This window comes from Scomber japonicus, chromosome 12, assembly GCF_027409825.1.
Source record: "Scomber japonicus isolate fScoJap1 chromosome 12, fScoJap1.pri, whole genome shotgun sequence".
NCBI classification, from domain to species: Eukaryota; Metazoa; Chordata; class Actinopteri; order Scombriformes; family Scombridae; genus Scomber; species Scomber japonicus.
In genome coordinates, this window is record NC_070589.1 from 27,102,398 (window position 1) to 27,125,929 (window position 23,532).

General features: G+C 38.7%; 1 protein-coding gene across 1 annotated transcript; it reads left to right on the top strand.

The window, feature by feature from the left end:
• Window positions 1–19,824: 19,824 nt before the first annotated feature.
• Window positions 19,825–22,685, top strand: apold1a (apolipoprotein L domain containing 1a; the record flags this gene model as incomplete). Its single annotated transcript, XM_053330798.1, has 6 exons — window positions 19,825–19,854; window positions 19,983–20,060; window positions 20,159–20,198; window positions 20,703–20,754; window positions 20,903–21,317; window positions 22,095–22,685. Coding segments are annotated over exons 1-6 (1,206 nt in total), but the record flags the coding sequence as incomplete, so codon positions are not given.
• Window positions 22,686–23,532: the final 847 nt, after the last annotated feature.

Here is a 23,532-nt window from a genome sequence, read left to right on the forward strand (position 1 = left end):
GTTACTGAAGGTTTCGTGTTTCTGTTATGTTACTAATATCTTCTGTTATTGTTCCCCTCTGGGCTTGTGTGTGTGTGTGTGTGTGTGTGTGTGTGTGTGTGTCTTCTTTGTGTATGTGTGTGTGTGTGTGTGTGTGTGTGTGTGTGTGTGTGTGTGTGTGTGTGTGTGTGTGTATACAGGAAATAAATGCCTCAACCACACACAGCCATCGTCAGAGGGTGCAGACGGAGGACACGCAGGTACAAAAACAATCACAATCAATCTTGTTCCTCCTCGTGTGTTTTTTTCTGAATTATTTTCCACATAATCACTCTTCCTCTTCCTCTTCCTCATCAGAGCTCCGGAGAAACTCAAGTTCCCAAAGATGAAACAGAAGTCAAACAGGTATTTCAGCTCAGAGTCTCGACTCACATCTTTGACCTACTTTATAAACCCACTCACATCATTTCCTTCTTCTTCTTCTTCTTCTCCTCCTCCTCACATGTGCTTAGGTTCAGAGTAATCAACTGACTGGAATGTTTCGACGGAGCCAAAAAGAGAAAACGCCGTCGTTCACTGTAAGCGATGGACACTCGATTCCGAGCAGGAAGATAAACTCTGAATGTCTCGTGTGTTTATTTGTTTACTCGTTGAGGTTTCACAGATTCACGGCTCCACGTTCTGGAGAGAGGACATTAACCTTCGTGTCGTCCTCCCCGGTCAAATTGACCCCGTCTTATTCTTCTTTCCTCCTTTCCTTCCTTCAGTCTGTACTTCCTCCATCCCCCTTTCTTCCCTCCTTCTTTCCTTCCCTCCCTCCTCCCTCCTTTCCTTCCTCCCTTCCTTCCTTCCTTCCCTTCTTTCCTTCCTTATTTCTTCCTCCCTTCCTTCTTTCCTCCCTCCCTCCTTCTCTCGTTCTTTCCTCTGTCCTTCTTTCCTACCTTCCTTCCTTCCTTCTTTCCTTTCCTCCCTTCTTCCTTCCCTCCTTCCTTCCTCCCTGCTTTTCTTCCTTCTTCCTCCCTTCCTTCCTCCCTCCTTTCCTTCCTTCCTTCCCTCCTTTCCTTCCTTATTCCTTCCTCCCTTCCTTCTTTCCTCCCTCCCTCCTTCTCTCTTTCTTTCCTCTGTCCTTCTTTCCTTCCCTCCTTCCTTCCTCCCTGCTTTTCTTCCTTCTTCCTTCTTTCCTTTCCTCCCTTCCGTCCTTCCTTCCTTCCTCCCTCCCTCCTTTCCTTTGTTCTTCCTTCCTTCCTTCCTTCCTTCCTTCGTTCCTTCGTTCCTTCCTTCCTCCCTCCTTTCCTTCCTTCTTCCTTCCTCCCTCCTGTCCTTCCTTCCTTCCTCCCTTCCTTCCTTCCTTCCTTCCTTCCTTCTTTGACTCGAGGACAACAGGAGGGTTAAAGCATTAGCACTGATCAAATTCAGGGCCTCTGGTCAAACCATCACATATTTCTCAAAGACTTCCTGTCGTTATTTTACTACTGATGAGTACAAATCAGCATTTACCAGGAGTTTAATCCACTTAATGCAGTGATTTAAAGCTTTTAAATGGGGAAAATGTACAACTTCAAACTCCATTATACTTCAGCACCTCACACCCTGTTTGGATGCTCAACAGCTGAGACAAATCCTGCTTCCCTATTGGCTTTATTTAAGACCTCTCAAGACCCTTTTACACCCCCATATCACAGGGAAACAATCGTTAGTTGCAGCCCTGCTCTAAATAAATAAATGAATGTGTGTTAGACGCTGCGACTCTGCAAAGAATAAGCACGTTTAGTTAAAGCATGAATGGATAAATGGAGCGGCTAAACAGGTTTCTGGTGGCAAACAGGTGTGTGTGGGTGTGTGCACGTATGAGACAGAAGTGTGTATTCAGACATACGGCAGCTGTGGATCAACATGTTAAAGCTTTTGTTCATTTCAAAGTCGATTTTATTTTAAGTTGGCCAGCAGAAAGCATCTCAATATCATAAAAAAACATAATTTAAATAAGCATATAAAAAGTTTTAGAGCCTATCTGCACAACACAGTAGTAGTTATAGTATTTGAATTAGTAGTAGATGACATGTAAAGTAGAAATGATTTGCTACTGCTTTGAGTTACAGTGTTTTTATCTTTTCTGCTCACTTCAGAGTTATGTGAACGACGGTGATGAAGAAGAAAAACCTGACGATGCCCCGACCAAACAGGCCTCTGCCAGCAAACCGGTATATACGTGTGTGTGTGTGTGTGTGTGTGTGTGTGTGCGTGTGTTTTGATGTTATTAGCCAGTTGGTGACATGTGACTGTGATTGACAGGGCATTCGGAAGGGAGTAATGAAAGGTTTGCAATTCAAGTCGTCACCAAAGGTATGAAGCACCGTCTGGTTTGGTGTTTTCTGCTGGTGGTGGTTTAATACAGTTTATACTGGTGACCTTTCACCTGGAAATAATAAATAAATGCCTAAAGTTTTAGAGCATAATTGTGCTTGCATGGTGGTGGTGGTGGCGGGAATTTACACTGTGAGGGTTTAATTTTCTTTCTGGTGGAACCCGGGTGGCTTTTTTATGCTTTTATTCAATAAATCCTGTTTACATATTTTATCTATTGCAGTATTTAATGTCTCATTAGAATATGAAAGTTGTAAACATGATAGTGGCCTCAGGAGGCTGTAAAGCTCATTATATAACAGAAAACAAAATAGTTTGGATTAAATGAGACAGATTTGCAATTTTTTTAGGGCGAGTAAAGAGAAAACAGTAAAGAGGTCTTCACTTTTTGAGCAGTGAGCAGTTTAGATGCCTAAAAGTCAACTCTACATTGTCAGACTTGCTCATTTTCCAACAGTCTGAGTTGTTTTATCAGCCTCAGCTTCACTACGGTTCAGCTGTTTTTTTAAGTTGAATGAAAAAGTGAAGCTGATGTTTGCATTTAAATGCACTAACACAAGAGTTAATCCCATTTCTTATAAGAGAGTTATATTCTTCATTGGTTATTGATATCCAGAGGAGCTGAGTGAAGTGCCACTTGACTTTTTTGGATTCTTGGAGATGTGTTTTGCCTCTTATTGAAAGGTTTCTGAAGTCTTTTGGATATAAAAGTCCAGTTGCCTTCACTTGTTTATATTCTGGATACACAATGAGATGACTGAGAATCATATTGGAAGCTTGCTGTCAGCATGTGTATCTTTAGAAAATACTTCAGATTATACTTATATCATTTATATCATAATCTTATTACTTTTCTTTTCCTGGAAATTATTTCAGATGTAAATTTTGCAAAAGTAACAAAGATTATTTTTTAAAGTTTAATTTCTATTTTAATTCCCTTTTAATGAAGCTGATTGAAGTATTGTGTGTTTTGCATACAGTTTTTGGTTCTGGTTGTATTAATACAGTTTTATTATATTGTGCTAAAGATTGTTGCCTCTTCTCTTCTCAAAGACGAGCAGAGACCCGAGTCCTGACCCCAGATCAGAGGAAGCGGACTCAGAAAAGGAACAGTCCGCAGAAAAAAACAAGCAGGAAAAAAATGCAGAACACAAACAGGTAAAAAAAAAACATGTTAACAAACCAGTTCTGTTTCTACTTCCCCAAACAAACATTAAGACCAACAAAACGGATCTTTACTCTTTTGAGAATTTGATTATTAGTTTAAAAGATGAAAAGTGTCAAGTCTCCATCTCAGAAATATGTGCTGTCAACACTTTGAATGTATTCAAGAATAATGTTTTATTGGAGAAAATACAGATTTTGAAAAGTGTCATAAAGCTTGTGATTAAATTTACCAGCATTTCTAACCCTAACCCTCTTTTCTTTAGGACCTCGGAGATCGGATTGCAGGAATGTTTCGGAAAACACCCAAAGACAAAACTTCTTCTCCTGCAGTTACGGTAACATCACCTCCTCCTCCCTCCTCTTCTCCCTCCTCTTCTCCCTCCTCTTCCTCCTCCTCCTCCTCTTCCTGCTGTGTTTTTTGAGACTGAATTTCCAGTATATATTTATTTTATTCCACTTTTCATTCATTGTTGTATTTAATGCCAGGTCACTAAAGCAGAGAGTGATGCTGAAGATGATGAAGAAGAAGAAGAAGAGAAAACATCTGAACAACCCAGCGTACGTCTTATTTTAATGGCTAAAGCAAACTTTATTTGTTGCACTTTTTAAAAACAGAAATTTGCAGAAAGTGCTTCACATGAAGAAGTAAAAGAAGTAGTAGTTTAAGAAAGGAGCCAAATAGTGGCCACAAAATTCATGAACTGTTCGTGTTAAAAATGTCATTTTTAAAAAAAAATATATAAATTGTGCAACAAATATCTGAGATGATCCCTGTATTTAAATCTGTCTGCTTATTTCAGTGGGTACAGAAATGCAATGATCCTCTGGTGTTGCACTATATTTGGGAAAAATTGTGTTTCCCACGGTCTTGGAAAACCTGGAAAAGTCGTAGAATCATTAAGTCTAATTTTCCGGGCCTGGAAAAGTAATACAATTAAATAAAATCATGACATTTCTGGTCTTTTACACACTTGTATTTCATGGATTGTGTTGTCTGTAATGAGTTTAATAAAGGTTTTAATTGCTCGTGGAAATGATGGGTCCTTGAAAACTCATGGAAAAGTTTTGAATCTGTTTATTTTGCAGGAGAGAGGAAAGTTTTTCTCTGGTATCCTTAAAAAATCCAACAAACCAGCAGATGAGACTCCATCACAGGTGAGAGACTCAACCTGCTAAAACTGGAAGCTTTTTTCACTCATCTTTGAACATATTTATCCTCCAGTTGTTGAGCTGTAGTTGTATTTTGTCTCTATTTTATGTCTCTTTGATATTTCAGGAGAATCTGAGTGCTCACGCTGAGCTGTCCGCCAGCAGTGACAGTCTGTCTGAGAACAAGGTGAGCAGCTTTGTGTTACAGCAGCAGAGAGAAGATGAACACTTATCTCTAATTATAGTGTACACACACACAGGCGGACTCACAGAGGATTGACCTTGACCTTAACGGAGCTTATGTCTATTTCAGGAAAAAGGGGGAATATTCAGTGGGATGTTCAAGAAGAAACCAACAGAAGCTGCTCAGAGTGACGAGGTAATCTCAGGCATTACGTCATACATCATCGCAAGGCCGCACCAAATCTCGACTGGAAGACACTGTCCCCCCTTGAGATAGTAGGAGACAGTAGGTCTGCTCCTTTTAGGGAAAACAGTAGGCACCCTGATAGTGTTGCTATAGCAACCGAGATATGTCAGATATGTGTTTGCCTGTCTCTCTGAGCGGAGGACAAAGACGCTGAGACTCTGTTCTGTAGACCAGTAGACTCATTTCTATTTGGACATGGATCAGCTATCAATCAATCAATCAAACTTTATTTATATATAGTAGCAGCTTCCATACAGGCTAGTGTCTTTCAGTGCTTTATGATTAGTTGATTGACAAGCTGATAATGAAAAGAAACAAGTGACAATATAAAGAAAAGGAATAAAAAACAAAGAACACATTAAAAGAAAATAAGAATGATACAAATCTAAATAAATAAAATAAAGCTATAAATATATTTATTGAAAGTATAGCATAAGTAAGAAAAAAAGTAGAGTATAAACTAGGTGAAAATAGATTAAAACTATGTCTTCAGACTATCCCTGGATGACCAAAACTTCTTTCATTCTCGTTGATCAAGTCAATAAACCTTTTTGTAAGTGTAAGACAACTCGTGCTCCCGTGCACTTTCTCCACTGATGAAGAGCTACATATTTAAATCTACAATAATCCAGAAATATGCCAGTTTTTGACAGTTTTATTATTTATCTCATCAAACAAAACCATAAAGGTCACATCATTAAACTGATTCATCATATTGAAGTATTTTGTGTTTCAGGACCGACAGTCTCTACACAGCGATCTGTCGAGCAGTAACGACAATCTGTCTGAACACTCAAAGGTGAGCTCAGACAGGATACACATTATTAATTATTATTAATTGCAGCATTATAATTAATATCATTGTGTAACTGTAACAGTGTAATGTCTGATATCAGCAGGAAAAAGGAGGAATATTCAGCGGGATGTTCAAGAAGAAACAAACCGAAGCTGCTCAGACTGAAGAGGTAAGCTCACGTGGGAAAGTTTTAATATTTATCTGCTTAAAGGAAACCAAAAGAGTCACATTATTAGACAGGTAATCATACTCAATCAGCAATCAATCAAACAATAAGTGACAAAATAGAAACATTTAAATAAATTAAAAAATAAATAGAAACAATGAACAATTAAAGACAAACATTGAGAGCAATGCACACGAGAAAATAAAAATGTTAAACAATTCAAATAAAATCAGTAAAACTAAATAATTAAATGAGTAGAATAAGAGAGAAAAAGAGAAAAAGTTTATTAAAAGTAAGAATAAAAACTAGATTAAAAAGACAAAAGAAAAGTAAAAATAAAAGATGAAGTTTAAAAGCTGGAAGGTTAAGAAAGACGGTAAAAGACAAAAAGACAATTGGTAAGAAGATAAAAGTGTAGAATGATAATAAAATAATGTAAAATAAAGTAGACAAAATAAAAGATAAAAAAAACATCAAGCACAATAAAATAAAATAAAAAGATTATAAACTAAAAGTATTTTGTGTTTCAGGACCGACAGTCTCTACACAGCGATCTATCGGGCAGTAACGACAATCTGTCTGAACACTCAAAGGTGAGCTCAGACAGGATACACATTATTAATTATTATTAATTGCAGCATTATAATTAATATCATTGTGTAACTGTAACAGTGTAATGTCTGATATCAGCAGGAAAAAGGAGGAATATTCAGCGGGATGTTCAAGAAGAAACAAACTGAAGCTGCTCAGACTGAAGAGGTAAACTCATAGGAGGAAATATGACAGTTTTTGATTTAAAGTTTTAATATTTATCTGCTTAAAGAAAACTAAAGGGTCACATCATTAGACGGGTAATCATATTTGTTTAGTTGATTGACAAGCTGATAATGAGACAGAAGAAAAAAGGAATAAAAAAGAAAAGAACAATTAAAGACTGAAATTGAGACCAATGAACCAAGAGAAAATAAAAATGATAAAAACGTTTAAAAATTCATATAAAATAAGTAAAAATAGATCATTAAATAGATAAAAGTGATTAAATACATTTATAAAATAAGGGAAAAGGAAATAAAAGATGAAGTTTAATCAAACCTGGGCTAAAATTGGGTTAAAAAAGAGATTAAAAGACAAAAAAATAGACAAATGGCATGCAGGTGGTCGAGTGGTTAGAGCGCATGCCATGTATGCGGCCGACCCCGGTTCGAATCCCAGCCGGAGGTCCTTTGCTGCATGTCACACCCCCCCCCCCCCCCCCCCCTCTCTCTCCCATGTTTCCTGTCAGTCTACTGTTGAATAAAGGCGTCTATGCCGGATGAAAAAATTTAAAAATAAAATAAAATAGACAAATAAAATTGATGAAACTAGAATGACAAAAATGAAATAGTGTAAAATAAAGTAGACAAAATAAAAGATTAAAAAAACATCAAACACAAGCACAATAGAATAAAATAAAAAGATTATAAACTATTACTCAAAAGCTCAACAGGTTTTGAGTTTCCTTTTTAAAAAGTATTTTGTGTTTCAGGACCGACAGTCTCTACACAGCGATCTGTCGGGCAGTAACGACAATCTGTCTGAACACTCAAAGGTGAGCTCAGACAGGATACACATTATTAATTATTATTAATTGCAGCATTATAATTAATATCATTGTGTAACTGCTGCTGATATTGTAATGTCTCTTATCAGCAGGAAAAAGGAGGAATATTCAGCGGGATGTTCAAGAAGAAACAAACTGAAGCTGCTCAGACTGAAGAGGTAAACTCACGTGACGGGTAATCATATTCAATCAGCAATCAATCACATTTTATTTATATACAGACTAGCGTAGTTCAGTTAGTTGATTAACAAGCTGATAAGGAGACAGAAGAAAAAAGGATTAATTAAAGACCATAATTAAGACCAATGAACCAAGAGAAAATAAAAATGATAAAAATGTTTAAAAATAGATAAATATGATTTAAAAAATGTGTAAAATAAGGGAAAAGGTAATAAAAGATGAAGTTTAATAAAAGTTGGACGTAAGTTAGGTTAAGAAAGAGATTAAAAGACAAGAAGAAGAAATGAAATGATAAAAATGTTTACAAATTCAAATAAAATAAATAAAAATAGATCATTAAATAGATAAAAGTGATTAAATAAATAAAATAAGAGAAAAGGAAATAAAAGATGAAGTTTAATAAAATCTGGGCTAAAGCTAGGTCTCTCTCTCTCTCTCTCTCTCTCTCTCTCTCTCTCTCTCTCTCTCTCTCTCTCTCTCTCTCTCTCTCTCTCTCTCTCTCTCTCTCTCTCTCTCTCTCTCTCTCTCTCTCTCTCTCTCTCTCTCTCTCTCTCTCTCTCTCTACATCAACAAAACCCCAATTTTATGAATTCATGCATGACAAAAGTCGCATCCCGTAAAAAAAATTTATTTCATAAATCATGTTTTAATCGAGCTCCCCCTGGCTCCGCTGTGGTTCACACCCTGATTAGCGTTCAGGAACAAACACAATAGAGTCCAGTGTGTGAATGTGTTGGAAATTAAAGGATTAGTGCACAAAAAAATGTGGTGGGAGCCGAGCGATTAACGAGATTAAGAGTCAGCTGGTTTGGTTGCCAGAAAAGCTCGTTTGTGTGTCAAAACCTCAGCGTTGTAATCCTGCCTGGTCATTAGGTCACCGTGACTCTGAACTTCCTCGTTTAAGAAGATCAATGTTAAAGACCTGGAGGGATGGAGGGATGGCATTTAGTATGATGGAGAATAAGGGTCACTATTAAAAAGAGAATTAATTGTTTTTTTGTCTCATGCATCAGGGAAGTGGTTCTTTATTTATTTCACCAGGTCAATCATAAAATCTCTGATCATAAGATAAAGTACTTCTTGATTAAACCTGCAACGTCATCTCAAAATATGCAGGTTTTTTACTTAATTTTCCACATATTTCAACTTTATTCGCAGCAGTGTCCCTAAAACTTTGTTGTAATTTAGACACTTTAACAAACTTGAGACATTATCAGTCAAATATTTAAGAAAGTCGAAAAAGAAGAAAGATGCAAAATTCAGTCACATATTAATCTTTGGACAAAATGAGACATTATTAATCTTTCTTTTTCCACAGTATTGACTTTATTTCAGTTTCTCTTGAGCCACTACAGTTTGATTTTTGGCCATTTCCAAAATATGTGAAATTGATTTCCCATTGAATTAAAGTCCAGATTCTGTGAACTAATTTCCAACATAGAGAGAGATATACAACATTTAATACACCTTGTTCACAATTAAACTAGAGGACACATAAAAAGCTGTACTATTCTATTTTACTACTACAAACTTTTTACAATCTCAGAATTTTACAACTTTGTTTTGTAGATTTTTTTACTTTATTCTCAACATAAATTTTACATATTTCGACTTTATCCCTAAAATCTCTCAAAATGTAAGTAACTTAATGATTAATAATAATAATAATAATAATTTTGACACTTTAAAGCAAATGAGACATTATTGGTAAAATATTTAAGAAGACTCTTTCTTTTTCAACAGTATTGGCTTTATCTCTTTCTTTTAAGCCACTGAAGTTGGATTTATAAGTCTTATATAACATTTAATACACTTGCTTCAAAATTAAACTCGCGGATAAAATTTTATTCTCAAAAATCACAGGTTTTCAGGTGATGAGTTTATACTACAGATAATGTTGCTGTAATGGTGTTCCTCTGGTTTCCTGTTTCATGCTGGTGTGTGTTAGGAGAGCAGTGTTGACGTTCACACAGGTTCAGTAACATTTTTGTTGTTTTCAGGAAGTTGAAGGTGCGGAGGCGTTACGGAGCGAGCTCTCCGTCAGCAGCGACAGTCTGTCAGACCACAAGGTGAGAGTCTGATCCCTCACCTACTGAAACCATGAGTCAGTGTGTGACTAACATGAAAAGCTCTCTGTGTGTGTGTGTGTGTGTGTGTGTGTGTGTGTGTGTGTGTTTGGTTGTTGGGTGGAAGATAAGTTTCATGATAGTTCTGCACTGTATGAAAATGAGTTGTCATGTTTTTGGTTGTTTTGTAGGAGAAAGGCGGTTTGTTCAGCGGACTGCTCAGAAAGACTCCTAAAACATCCACAGAGGTAAAAGAGTAGCTTCCTGTAAATACTGTTGAACTCCTAATAACAGCAGCTCAGTGCACTAAACACCAGGTTAGGCTTTAATTTTAGGAAGAAAAGATTAAAGGTAACAACAGTCTGGTAGCTCTGTCGCCTTTTACATGTGGCTGTTGTTAATTATCCTGCTGATATTATTCCTTTTTTTCATCTATTCATATTTTTATTTATATTAAATGTATATCTATATTATATTTGGGATATTATTTATGTTATGTTATATTTATTAATCTTATAATATTTTATTTTTATTTATATTTTTGACAAACGTACAGAACCCCGTCATATAAATGTTTCACATATTGTACATCATTATTTTTATTTTTTATTTAAGCAGAACTTTAAAAAATAATCTGGTAATAGCCTCATAATGTAAGCAGACTGCATTACATCGTGTATGATCATGACAAATAAAATAATAAAAATAAAAATATTACTAAAATCTACAATAACTGTGATGACCAACACAAAGCAGCTCCTCTAACAAGAGGGACAATAAATGAAATCATATGAAGTTAGAGATAAAATCTGACTTAGCAGAATTACAGAACAACATATTTTTATAAAGGAGCATTTATAAAAACTCTCTGGTACTAATCTGCTAATTTCTTTTAAACTGTCAATTTCAGTTTTTTGTTCTTAATAAGCTTAAAGTCTTAATATGTTTTTATTCTCTTCTTCTTGTTCCAGGAGAATCTCTCAGCGAGCTCTGACAGTCTGTCTGAAGCCTCAAACACAAAGGTGAGTTTGCTGCTAAAGACTCTTCGGCATCGTCTGGAAAATGTTATTTTGTTTAGTTTGAAAGGTGATAGTTAGACACGTTATCAGAGATCAATATCTTTATTAAGTCAAACATGATTCTTTTGCCATAAAAACATTCAAGACATCAGAAACTTGTGCTATTTCCTGAAATCTGACTACACAATAAAAAATGGAGAACAGACTCAGAATAAAGGCTACAGTAGCTCTCAGTGGGTTTGATTGTAGGGCTGAAACAAACAAGTATTTACCATTATCGGTTAATATGCTAATTATTGTCTACAATAATCAACAAAATGACAATCACCATTTCTTAAAGCACACCTCAAATGTTGTGTTTTGTCCTGACTGTCAGTCCATAACCCAAATATATTCAGTTTACTGTCATCGAAGACTCAAAAAAACCTGAAAATATTAAAAGTTAAGAAGCTAGAGCCCTTTTTCTCTCTTTCTGTTTTGATTAGTTTGAGTCTAGTTTTTCCCATTGAAATAATCTTCCCCTGCGGCTGGCTCTGGAAAGCATTCCCACCACACATGCAAACTCATTGTTCCTACATCTGGCGTCTGGACGGATCAGCAGCCGTCACATGTAGACAACATGAGCACTAACGCATGTGGACTAGCAGACACACATTCACATCTACCTTCCTTCCATATTTCCTTCATCTTTGTGGTATATAGCTTATTATGCCACCACTCCAAGTGAGAAGAATGAATTAAAAACCAAGTCGAAGTTCTTTTTAGTTTTCTTTATTACCAATCAATTAGAGCCCTGCGTAGGTCAGTGGAGACAGAACTTTATCAATTTGAGGCTGCTGAATAAAAGGTGTCCCGAGTCCAATGAGCCTTCCTTCTGTCTCTCGCGTTCTCTGTGTGTAAGATCATTTATACTGATGTTACGCCCCATAAATGTATACATTTTCCCAAGAGCACTCTGCTTTTCATCCTTAAAAGGACACAATCTATACTTGTTTATATTCTCAGTTCCAATGCCTTTACTGTTTGACAACCTCCAAATATTAATGACCATTATACAGGATGGGACCAGCTGTCATCCCCAGACTATGGCTGTTATGAACAAAGGTTCATACTAAGGCCTATACAGAAGCAGAACTCTTAGCATTAGAGTAACACACATCTGTAGCAGAAAATACACTACATCTTCTTTTCCTTTCTTCCTTTCCTTCCTTCCTTCCTTCCTTACTTCCTTTTGTCTTTCCTTCCCTCCTTTCTTTCCTTCCTATCACTTGTCCCTTCTTTCCATCCTTGTTTCCTTCCTCCCTTCCTCCCTTCCATCTTTTTAATGATCCGGCCCACATGAGACATCAAATTTGGCTGTACGTATGTGGGCCTTGAACAAAAATTAGTTTGACACCGCTGCTCTACTAAATCAGTCCGTCTGTGTTTTGTCAGGATGAAGGATGATGAGTATAAAGAGTAAAAAAAAGTTACCCGGTCGTTTGTGTGTTTTTAGGAGAAAGGAGGAGCGTTCGGTGGAGTGTTCAAGAAGTCGTCCAAACCAGCAGACGGGTCAAACACAGAAGAAGTAAGCAGCAGATACTCCTCTAAACATCTGGATCCATTTAGTCACAGCAGGACTGAACGTTGATGCCAAGCTGTCTGAGCAGTAGACTTTAACAGAAGGAAATGTGCCTTGAATGAATAAATCTTCATCCTGAGTTGTAAAGCATGCTCAGTTTACTCTTCACTGTCCAGATCGTAGTGATGAAAGGTTTAAAAGCATCTAGTGTGTAACAGTTTGTGATGATTTGAATCTTCTCTGCAGCCACAAGATGATGAGCTCTCAGTCGGCAGTGAAGGACAGTCGGAGGAAAACAAGGTGAGTAGATTATAACGCCTCTTTTATGATCATATATCTGTATAACTGCTCTTTAAGAGATGACGCTGACGCTCTGAGACTGTGTGTTTCAGGAAAAAGGAGGAATATTTAGTGGGATATTCAAGAAGGCTCCAAAATCTGCAGAAGCTGCTTCACCTGAGGAGGTAACTGTGTCAAACTCTTTCAACATGTTTCAGTTCATCTTTTCACTTTCATATTTTTATTCTCGACATTCTTGGTTTCTGTGCACCAAAACATCTTGTGACAGGTGACTTGCATTAAAAACCAAAAAATCCTGCTCACTTGAACTTAAACTTGAACTCTCATTACTGTTTCACTCCTCAGACCTTCATCTGACTAAATCTGTTGGGTTTTTTTTTTGTAGTTTTCTAAAGTTACGACAGCTATAAATTTATCTTTTCATGTCTTACAGGATGAGTCTCCAGATAAAAATCTCTCAGCCAGCAACGAGAATTTATCTGAGAGCAAACAGGTGGGTGAGAGTTCAAATCCAAAGACAGTAAAAGTGTCTTTTCAACACTGATATCAGCTCATCTTAGTTGTTCTTGTTTCCATCAGGAGAAAGGAAACCTGTTCAGTGGACTCCTCAAAAAGACTCCCAAAGCTTCAGGAGAAAAGACCGATGCAGCGGTGAGTGAGAGCGACCGTTCTTTTAATCCCCCTCTTCAGTTCAGTCATTTCAAACAGCGTCTATTTCTTCTGTTTCAGGATAAAGAGGCGCAGAAAGAACTGTCGGCAAGCAATGACGATCTGTCTGAGAATAACACTACAAAGGTGAGTCGTGTAATTCAATAAAAAAAAGGTATCATCTAAATATCCTCAGGGGTTGAACGTTCACTGATCCAAACACTTTATTTTTTAGGAGAAAAATATTTTCAGCAACATGTTCAAGAAGCCTCAGAAACCAGCAGAGGGCGCTGCAGCAGAGAAGGTGCTGTGACTCAATCAGACATTATTAAAAATCTCATGTTTTGAAAGAGAAAGAAGGTATTTATTGTTTTCTGGTTTGAATTCAGGAACTGAGCAGTGAAAATCAGTTATCTGGCAGCTGTGATAATCTGTCCGACACCGCTGCCCCGAAGGTACTACTTCTTTATTTTTTGGGTGTTATTTACGGCTCCTTCTGTAATCGTAAAGTGAAGTGAAAGTCGAACACAGAGATCAAGTTTTAGAGTAGTAGTGTTAGTTAAAAAGTGCGTCACATAAGACAACTACTGTACTTTAAAACCAACAATAACATGAAAGCAAATGGAAAAATAAAACATTGAATTGGAAAAGGTAAATAAAAGATATTAAATGAGATTAGATTATATATATTATTAATACTCCTCCACAACCTGTTTCCATTATCCATCATTATCTCCTTAGTCATGAGTACAGAGTAAAGAGGAGGAATGTGCTTCAGGCTAATTTTATGATGAAACTCCGACTAAGACTGAAAACTGAGGCTTAGATTTTGTTTCTCTTCAGTTTTTTTGTTTCTGAAGTTGTTTTTTAAAATTATTTTGGAGAAGTAACCTCCTTTAACCTTTTTTTAGGAGAAGAAAGGAGGCCTCGCCGGCATATTCAAAAGATCAGCCAGCATCGAAAACCTGTTTGACGAGGTGAGTAATTGTCCCGCTTTGCATGCAGATCCTCCTCCGCATTTAAAAACAGGTTTTCATGTGAATCAGCTTCTGAGCTTCGTCTTCCCTACAGCTGTTTTATTCTCTATCATGCTTTGGTCTCATATGGTTATAATAATAATATAATGTCTTGATTGTCTTTCTTATAGTTGTGAGGAATGTATATTATTCACACTTTCATTTGACTCGTGCATTTCATTCTCTGATAGCATGTTACAGCATTTATCTGACTCATTTAAGTTGACTCACAATTATCCAGAGTGTCTTTGAAGGCACCACGAACACACAACAGTAATGTTCAACCCAGTCTCACAGCACTTTATGAAATAGTCACAACATTTAATCTATATCTAATTTTTATACGATGATCAGCACAACTTTTAATCTAATATATTTGAATTGGAAATATATTTAGTGCCTGCACCACGTTTGAGTGACAGACGCCATCCTATATAAAGTCTGTATAAAGTCTCCATGTTTGGAGGTGATGGGTTGGGTGGAGGTTTAACCCTCCTGTTGTCCTCGAGTCAAGGAAGGAAGGGAGGGAGAAGGAAGGAAACAAGAAGGAAAGGAGGAAGGAAGGAAAGACGGAAGGAAGGAGGGAAGGGAGGAAGGAAGGAAGGAAGGAGGGAAGGAATGATGGAAGGGAGGACGAAAGAAGGAAAGGAGGAAGGATGGTAAGACGGAAGGATGGAAGGAAGGAATGATGGAAGGGAGGAAGGAAGAAAGAAAGGAAAGACGCAAAGACGGAAGGATGGAAAGAAGTAAGAAAGGAAGGAAGGAAGGCAGGAAAGATGGAAGGAAGGAAGAAGGAAAGAAGGAAAGGACGGGGGAAAGGAAAGAAGGAAGGCAGGAAGGTAGGGGGGAGGAAAGGAAAGAAGGAACAATCAGAACAGACGGGGTCAATTTGACCCGGGAGGACGACACAAAGGTTAATAGATTTTTAACGGATTCTGTGTCCTGACTGAAAGAAAAAGATAATGTTGTGCTGAGAGCCACAAAATTAGAAAAAGTGTGTCTTTGTCCACAAATATATAAATTAAATATCTTTACTAGCTCACAAACCTGCTGAGAGACTCTGTTGCAATCTTACTGTGACAAAAAAAAGGTCTGAAATTGTTCACTGTGATCGGCCAAACTTTAAAACCACTTTTTCTTTAAGTCTAACGTTTCCCTGTAGAGAAGATCATCAACCACATATCCAACATTAAACTGTAGTAAGGTCTGTATCTTTGTTATCTCTCCTCTAAAACTCCTCATTTGCTCTCCTGTGGTTTCACTCATCAGGAGAAAGGAGGATTATTCAGCGGACGTCTCAAGAAAACACCAAAAGCATCTGGAGAGGAGGAAGCTGCAGAGGTGAGTCTGTTACTCTGTTAGCTTCACAGTCTGTGTTTCTGATAGTTTACACTTTTCTTTTCTTTACTGTCTGTTTCTCTTTCTCAGGACAAAGACTCCCAGAAGGAGCTGTCAGCCAGTAACGACAATCTGTCTGACACCAGCAGCACCAAGGTAACTGAGACAGATGTTGGTTGATATAAAAAGGAAACATCAGCTCTGTGCAATAAAACAGCAAAACTGACATTCAAATTCAAGCTAACAGGAGGTTTTTTTTTTATTTGGACTTCACTCAGAGTCTGAAATTTAAGCATGCCAGAGCTGTATAATGAATTTTCCATTTTGCTGTCTTTTACTACATTTGACCTTTATTTAATGTCTTTGTGTTCAGGAGAAAAGTATCTTCAGTGGGATGTTTAAGAAAACTCCAAAACCAGCAGAGGAGACGACAGGAGACGAGGTGCAGAAATGAGTTCACAGTATAACACACATATATATATTAGGGCTGGGCCCAAAAAAAAAAATCAATTTTTATATTAATCGCGATGTTTTTCTGGCGATTTTTAAAAATTGATTCTCATACAAGAATCAATATTTATTTATTTTTTCTAAAGAGCAGCTAAATGTAGCAGTTTAGTTTATTGTAAGATGTTGGCGGATGAGAATGTTTTTTGTGAAGGCAGGTGCACAGTTTTAAAAATAAATCTCACAAACTGATGTCATGTGTTTATCGATTGTTTTTTGTAAATATGACTTATGATGTATTATCAAGTGTTTGGTTCAACCTGTTCTTGTTTAAGGAATGAAAATCACAATAATTGAAATATAAAATCTCAATACTTGTTTAATCAGAATCGCAATTTAAATCGAATCGGGACCCAAAAATCGAATCGGTACAAAAGCATATCGGCCCAGCCCTAATATATATATGAACACAATCAGTTGACTTTCATAATATGTGCTGTTCATAATGTAACACTGTGAGCTTTATTACCTGTCGTGTGTTCAGGACTCAAACACAGGCGATGATAAGAAGTTATCGGCCAGTTGTGAAAATCTGTTGGAAGAAAACACACTAAAGGTACAAAATGTTTGGCCATCATGGCGTCAAACTATTTCTTTTTGTGTGTATTGATTATTGATTTTTTTTTTTCTTAACAAATGATCTCATTTGTTTCAGGAGAAGACCGGAGGTTTGGCAGGGATCTTTAAGAGGTCTCCCAAACCAGCTCCTCGCACCATTGTTGCTAAGGTAATCAAATAATAAGAGCTCTCACTTCAGGTTACATTAGGTTTTATGTGTTTATTATAACATTTTGATGTTCATTTATTGTATGTTCTGTATTTCATTCTACTTTTTTCTCTTTTTATTACACTTTTTTTCTTTTGTAAAGCACTTTGTAGCACCATCTAAAAGGTGTTGTACTAATATTCATCACTTATCATTATTATTATTAGTAGTAGTAGTAGTAGCAGTAGTAGTTATATAGTAACATAGTAGAAATAATTATTAATTAATTAGACTGTGATGAAGTATGAAAATAGGCTAATTCTAACAAGTCATTAATATTCAGGTTCAAATCTAACTGTGAACCTTTGTTTTTCTTCCCACCTTTTTCTGTCACTGTCTATTTTTACCATCTAACACAAAGTCAGAAATAGTTAGTTAAAAAAACACAAAAAATGAAAAATAAGTCTTCGCAGTATGAGTTTCTTCAACGCACCGCCTGACTCGGTTCCTTCTTCTTGTTTCCCAGGATCCTCTCACTAAGGATCTCTCCGCCAGCTGCGACAGCCTCAACGAAAACTACAAGGTGAGTTTTCGGATTGATGAAAATGTTTAATGTCATATTTTATCTTAATCTCTGAGTAACATCTAATAATGCTGAAATGTAGAAGAATTGAGCAGCAGTGTGTGTTGAACTTACAGCTGATGCTTCTTCTTCCTCTAAAATGTATTTTTTCTGCAGGATGATTTATCTGGAGATGAGCTGGAAGCTGGAAACACAAAGGTGAGTCCTGAAGAGTTTATCACTCTGTTTAATTGTATCAACATGTTTACCCTCCTGTTGTGTTCGAGTCAAGGGAGGACGAAGGAAGGAAAGGAGAGAGGGAAGGAGGGAGGAAGGAGGGAAGGAAGGGAGTAAAGGAAAAAAGGAAGGAAGGGAGTAAAGGAAAGAAGGCAGGGAGGAAGGAAGGAAAGAGAGAGAGGAAGGAACGACAGAAGGAAGAAAGGGGGATGGAGGAAGGAAGGACGGAGGAAAGAAGTAAGTAAGTAAGGAAGGAAGGTAGGAGGGAGGGAGGAAAGACGGTAGGAGGGAGGGAGGAAAGAAGAAAGGGGGATGGAGGAAGGAAAGAAGGAAGGAAGGAACAGTCAAAACAGACGGGTCAATTGGACCCGGGAGGACGACAGGAAGGTTAAAAGCTTGATGTGCCTTTTTATGAGAGATTAATGGATTTATTTTTTTAACAGGAGAAAAAAGTAGGATTTGGTGGGAGGTTTCGGAGGACGCCGAAAACAACTGAACAGGTACGATATTAAATAGTGGTCATAATTATACAGTAGCAGGAGAGAAATGGAGATAATTAGCAACAAGGTTTAAATGTTAAAGATTTTATTGCTGTTCTTATGGTCAGTTTATAATGTTGATGATACTGTAGTTGTTGTAACTGATTCTGTTATTCTGTGACAGGAAGGCGAGGGCTCGGAGCCGTCACAGGGAAGCGGGCTGAAACGCCGGAGGACCATCAAGAAGAAAAGACGAGTGAGTTTTTTGTAGATGTGTTTAACCTGTGGTCTTCCATCTCTCTCAATTGTGTCAAATAAACTATAAACTGCACTCAATGCGGGAGAAGTTATGGTGTGAAATGATTTTCAGTCTAAAACTACAATAACACTTTCATGCTTCTGCAGTTTGAGCTCTTTTAGCTTAAAACTTTTTGATATTTGAACCTGTTTTTTGTTGTAATCTCTCCAGGTTGTGTCATTCAGAGTCAAGAAAACTCTTCCCAAAATACCCAAACTCAACTCATCAGCACAGGTAAAGCTGCTCTCTGACAGTTGTTCCTAAGTTATCGCTCATGTTGCTGTTCTGCCTTTATTATGTTCTCATTATGTTTTCAGTTCTCAAACAGGCTCATTAAATTACGCTGATTGTTCCTTTTTTTTAATCCACAGTCTTCAGACAAGATGGCTTTGATAGAGGAGGCTGTGGAGCTGCAGGACATGAACGCACCACAGGTTAGCATGATGATGATGATGATGATGATGATGATGATGACGATGATGATACTGCACAGAAAATATGCCAATTTATATGTAAAAAAATAAACATCCATATAACTCTTTAACCTTCCTGTCGTCCTCCCAGGTCAAATTGACTCGTCTGTTTTGACTGTTGCTTCCTTCCTTCCTTCCTTCCTTCCTTCCTTCCTTCCTTCCTTCCTTCCTTCCATCTGTCCTTCCTCTCTCCTTCTCTCTTTCTTTCCTTCTTCTCTCTTTCCTCCCTTCCTTCTTTCCTTTCTCCATCCCCCTTTCTTCTTTCCGTCTTTCCTCCCTCCCTCCTACCTTCTTTCCTTCCTTACTTCTTTCCTCCGTCCTTCCTTCCTCCATCCCCCTTTCTTCCTTCCTTCCTTCTTCCTTCTTCCTTCTTCTGTCGTTCCTTCCTCTCTCTCTCCTTCCTTCCTTCCTCCCTGCCTTCTTTCCTTTACTCCCTTCCTTCCCTCCTTCCTCCCTCCCTCCCTGCCTCCTTTCCTTCCTTCTTCCTCCCTTCCTTCCTTGACTCGAACACAACAGGAGGGTTAAAGATAGTTTTTAAAAATCTTTTTGAACAGATTTATATGTGCACTTTGTTTTAACTCCATATCCAACCTACAGATTGAGATAGACTTTATTTCAGATTAAACTCTCCTCTACTACATTACATTATTTATCACTTCATCATGAAGCTGTGAAATAACTAGAGAGGAGAGAAAGTCGGTCTACACGTGCACAAGCCTGTGAAGTGGTCACGAGTTAGCGTGGTTTAGTTTGAAGTGATCACATGCAGAGCTGATAGTGTTAATGAGCGAGTGTGACAGTAAACATTTAGATGTAGGTCGACTTCACTGAACATCACAGACTGTAAACTGAGTCTGTGTGACGCGAGCGGACGTACGGAGAGGAGGAGAGGAGTGAAAATAGTTGCAGATACTAAACTTCCAGCTGTTTATGTTTTCCAGGAGGAGAGCACAGTGGAGGTCCAGCCTGTAGAGATGGCAGCTTATCCAACTGAGAACAGCATGCCCGAAGCTGAGGAGGTATGTGTGTGTGTGTGTGTGTGTGTTAGTGTGTGTGTTTTATTATTACACACATATGAGCGACAATTAGTTTTAAATGTTTTGGTTTTTCTCTCCAGGAAATTGATGAATTGACAGACTGGTGGAACACAGTCAAAGGTGAGTGAGACAGAAGCTATTTGTCAGTTTGTGTTTATTGAACTTTCACTTAAAATAAATGATGTTTATAAAAAATAATTAAAACTAGAAGCAAATACTTCTGATTTTGGTCTACTTGTATGTCAGCCCTTATTTCGATCCCTCTTTTTTTTACAGTAGTGCCAAAATTAAAAGTAGAGAAAATCACAAATGAACATGAAAGAGGAGAAAATGACAAATCAGGCCATACACACAAGTACATCATCATCAGTACATCATGTGAAAGAGTTGATACCCTTGTTGAGTGAATCAAACTCAAACAAGACACAGGCATCTGGGTTTTTAGGATTAGGATATCAAGAGTCTAGATATCCCACTAAACCATACCTGCATTGGGAGCTACTGTGTGTGGACTTTCGTCTGCCTTTAGGGAATCAAACGAACCCTGTAAAATAGTAAAAGTATGTGGAAAATAACATTTTAAAAATCATAAACAACATTATAATGTCTGTTACTGGTTCGCAGGTTGGGTGGAGTGGAACGAGTTGTCTAACTTCCAGGAGGGGGATCAGGAAATGTATGTAAAGTTTCTCTTTTTTTAAACTTTTCATTCAGATTTTAGATGATATCATTTGCCATTGTAGAGATTTTTAATTCAGTGTTACAGACAAATATAAAGTTTCTATAATGTTTGAAGTGTTGACATTTCCTCCATGTGTCTGCAGGGCGATGGAGCAGGCAGCTGATCGTGTCTACATGGCCGCCAAGCTGTTTGTGCGTCTTTTCAACCAGCGGGGGGCGTCCTTACAGCAGATCATCCTGGAGCTTTTGGCTGTGGCCGACTCCGCCGATCAGTTCCACAAGAAAACGTTGCAGGCTGCTGTGGGAGGAGGCGTGGCCAGCGTCGCCGGCAGCGTAGCAACCATCACGGGGCTCATTCTGGCACCTTTCACTTTTGGTGCCTCCATTATCGTCACGGCTGTGGGCATCGGTGTGGCGACAGCAGGCAGCCTCACCTCGGCAACAGCCAATATTACAGATTCAGTTCATTCCAACATGGACCGTAAGAAAGTGGAGAAGATGATTCAGGACTACCAGGAGAAGATCAAAGACATCAGAGAGTGTTTGGATTTCGTACAGGTGAGGAAATGTTTGATCTGAATTTTAACTGAAGCCGGTCCCGAATAAGTTTGGGAATAGCAGGCACATTTTCAATTCACACCAAAATAATATGCCATACTTTTAGAAAATAAAATGAAATACTACATTCTCAGTGGAAGAGAGAGAGGGGGCCCGAGAGGGAGCCCCTCCTCTCCTTCTCTCTCCCTCCTCTCCCCCCTCCTGCCTCGGAGAAGTGCCGTGTCTCTGAACTTGGGGGACTTTACACAGTCACAGTTACACAGTTTAGGGCCACTTTTGTACATTTCACTAATTTAGTTTTTTCCTTGATTTGGGCATACAAAGATGGATGATGATCCCAAAGATGTTTGCACATATTGGACGTGTTGGAGCCTTTAGTAGCAACTTTCCGGCGACACTTTTTAAATCCCTGAAATGGTCCCACACTGCTGACTCGTGTGTTTGTTTGGTGGATATGGAGTATCACTTCCCTCTGCCATTTTCCAGCTTTTTGACTTACTGGGTAACCTGGATGTGTGTGACACGCTGAGCACACAGTATGACCACACGTCCACATAAACAGGATGTGTCTCCCGTCTCGACTCAAGAGAAAGTTTCCACTACCCCAACCTCACGAGATACCATAACTTATAACAATTCTTGCAGTTGTCTTAGTAATAGTAAAACTGGATAATCCTAACATCCCTAACGCTGAAACACATGACACAACATGGTAATTACAACATTTGATTACATCGACTGAAAATGATCATTCTCACCCGTCTTTGTCCGCTGCAGGAAGGTATGGACACCCTGCAGGACTGGGACTTTGAGAAATACATGCAGAGCACCAACAAGAAGGCTCTGAACCGCAACATCAAGCACGTGATTAAGGAGGGAGGACGCGCTGGGAAAAAACTCATGATCAACACCGACAAGCTCATCAGCACTGTGCAGGTCCTGGGTGCTGCAGGCGGCGCCGCCAAAGCCGCCCAGGCCATCAGCGTCACCACGGGGGTGATGTCGGCCCTCTTCTTGGCTCTGGACGTCTTCTTCCTGGCCAAGGATTCTCACGACCTCCGTAAGGGCGCCAAAACTAAGTTTGCCGCCAAGGTAAGAGAAGTGTGTAAAGAACTTCAAGATGGACTCCTGGAGATGAACAAAGTGAAGACAGACCTGCAGAAGACGATGGACGGCATTGAGGTGGAGGAGTACGAAGAGATTCAGGAGGTGGAGGAGGAGGTGGAGGACGATCTTGAGTCCGACCCAAAGAAGCTGGCTGAGCTGGAGGAGGAGCTGGACCTGATCGAAGAGAAACTGGATATGAAAGTCGAGGTGGAGCAGAAGAAGAGTAAAGAGACGGAGAAGGAAAAGGAAGAGAAGAAGAGCAAGAAGGAGAAAAAGCAGGAGAAGGAAAAAGGAGAGCTGGAGGAAAAGAAGGAGAAAGGTGGTGGAGAGGATGAGGTGGAGTTAGAGAAGACTTCTGATGAAGACAAAGAAGAAAACAAGGAGAAAAGCAGCAAAGGAGTAATAATGACAAAAGAACAATCTCAGAAAGGAACCAAAAAGAACAAAGAAACTGAAAACCAAATAACAGCCGGAAAAGAGAAGTATGAGAATAAGCAAGACAAGGTTAAAGAAGATAGCAGCATGAATAAAACTACTGATAACACGCAGAAAGAAAAAGAGGAGGACACTATGAGCAGATCATACCAGAGTGGAAATACTGAAAGTCAAAGAAGCAAGAGCAGCAGAGAAGAAGAAAGAGGCATGAGCAGAAAGGCTGAATGGGAAGTGAAGAAAGAGGTGGAGAGCACGAGGAGGCACAACAGCAGGAGCAATGCAGACAAGGAGAGGAGTGATAGAGGGAGTAAACACGAAACGACAAGGAGCAGCAGCAGAGAAAGCCGGAGGAGGGGAGAGGAAGACAGAGGAGTGAGGGACTGGAGAGCAGAAATGACGAGAAGTAGAGAAGGAGAGAGGAGAGGAAGCAAAGACTCTCAGAAGGAGATGGAGAGAGGGGTGAAAAGAGAGGATGATGAGAGGAGTCATGAAAGTCACAAAACGACTGCGCAGAGGAGGGAGCGCTCGGAAAGAGAGCCGGGGGTCGACCGGGAGGAGTCGAAGAGGAGCCACCACCGCTACGATGAGCGCAGGGAGAGAGGAGGAGACGAGAAACGAGGGAGCCGGGTGGAGAGCGCCAGGAGACAGTTTGAGAGAGGAGGCGAGGAGGAGA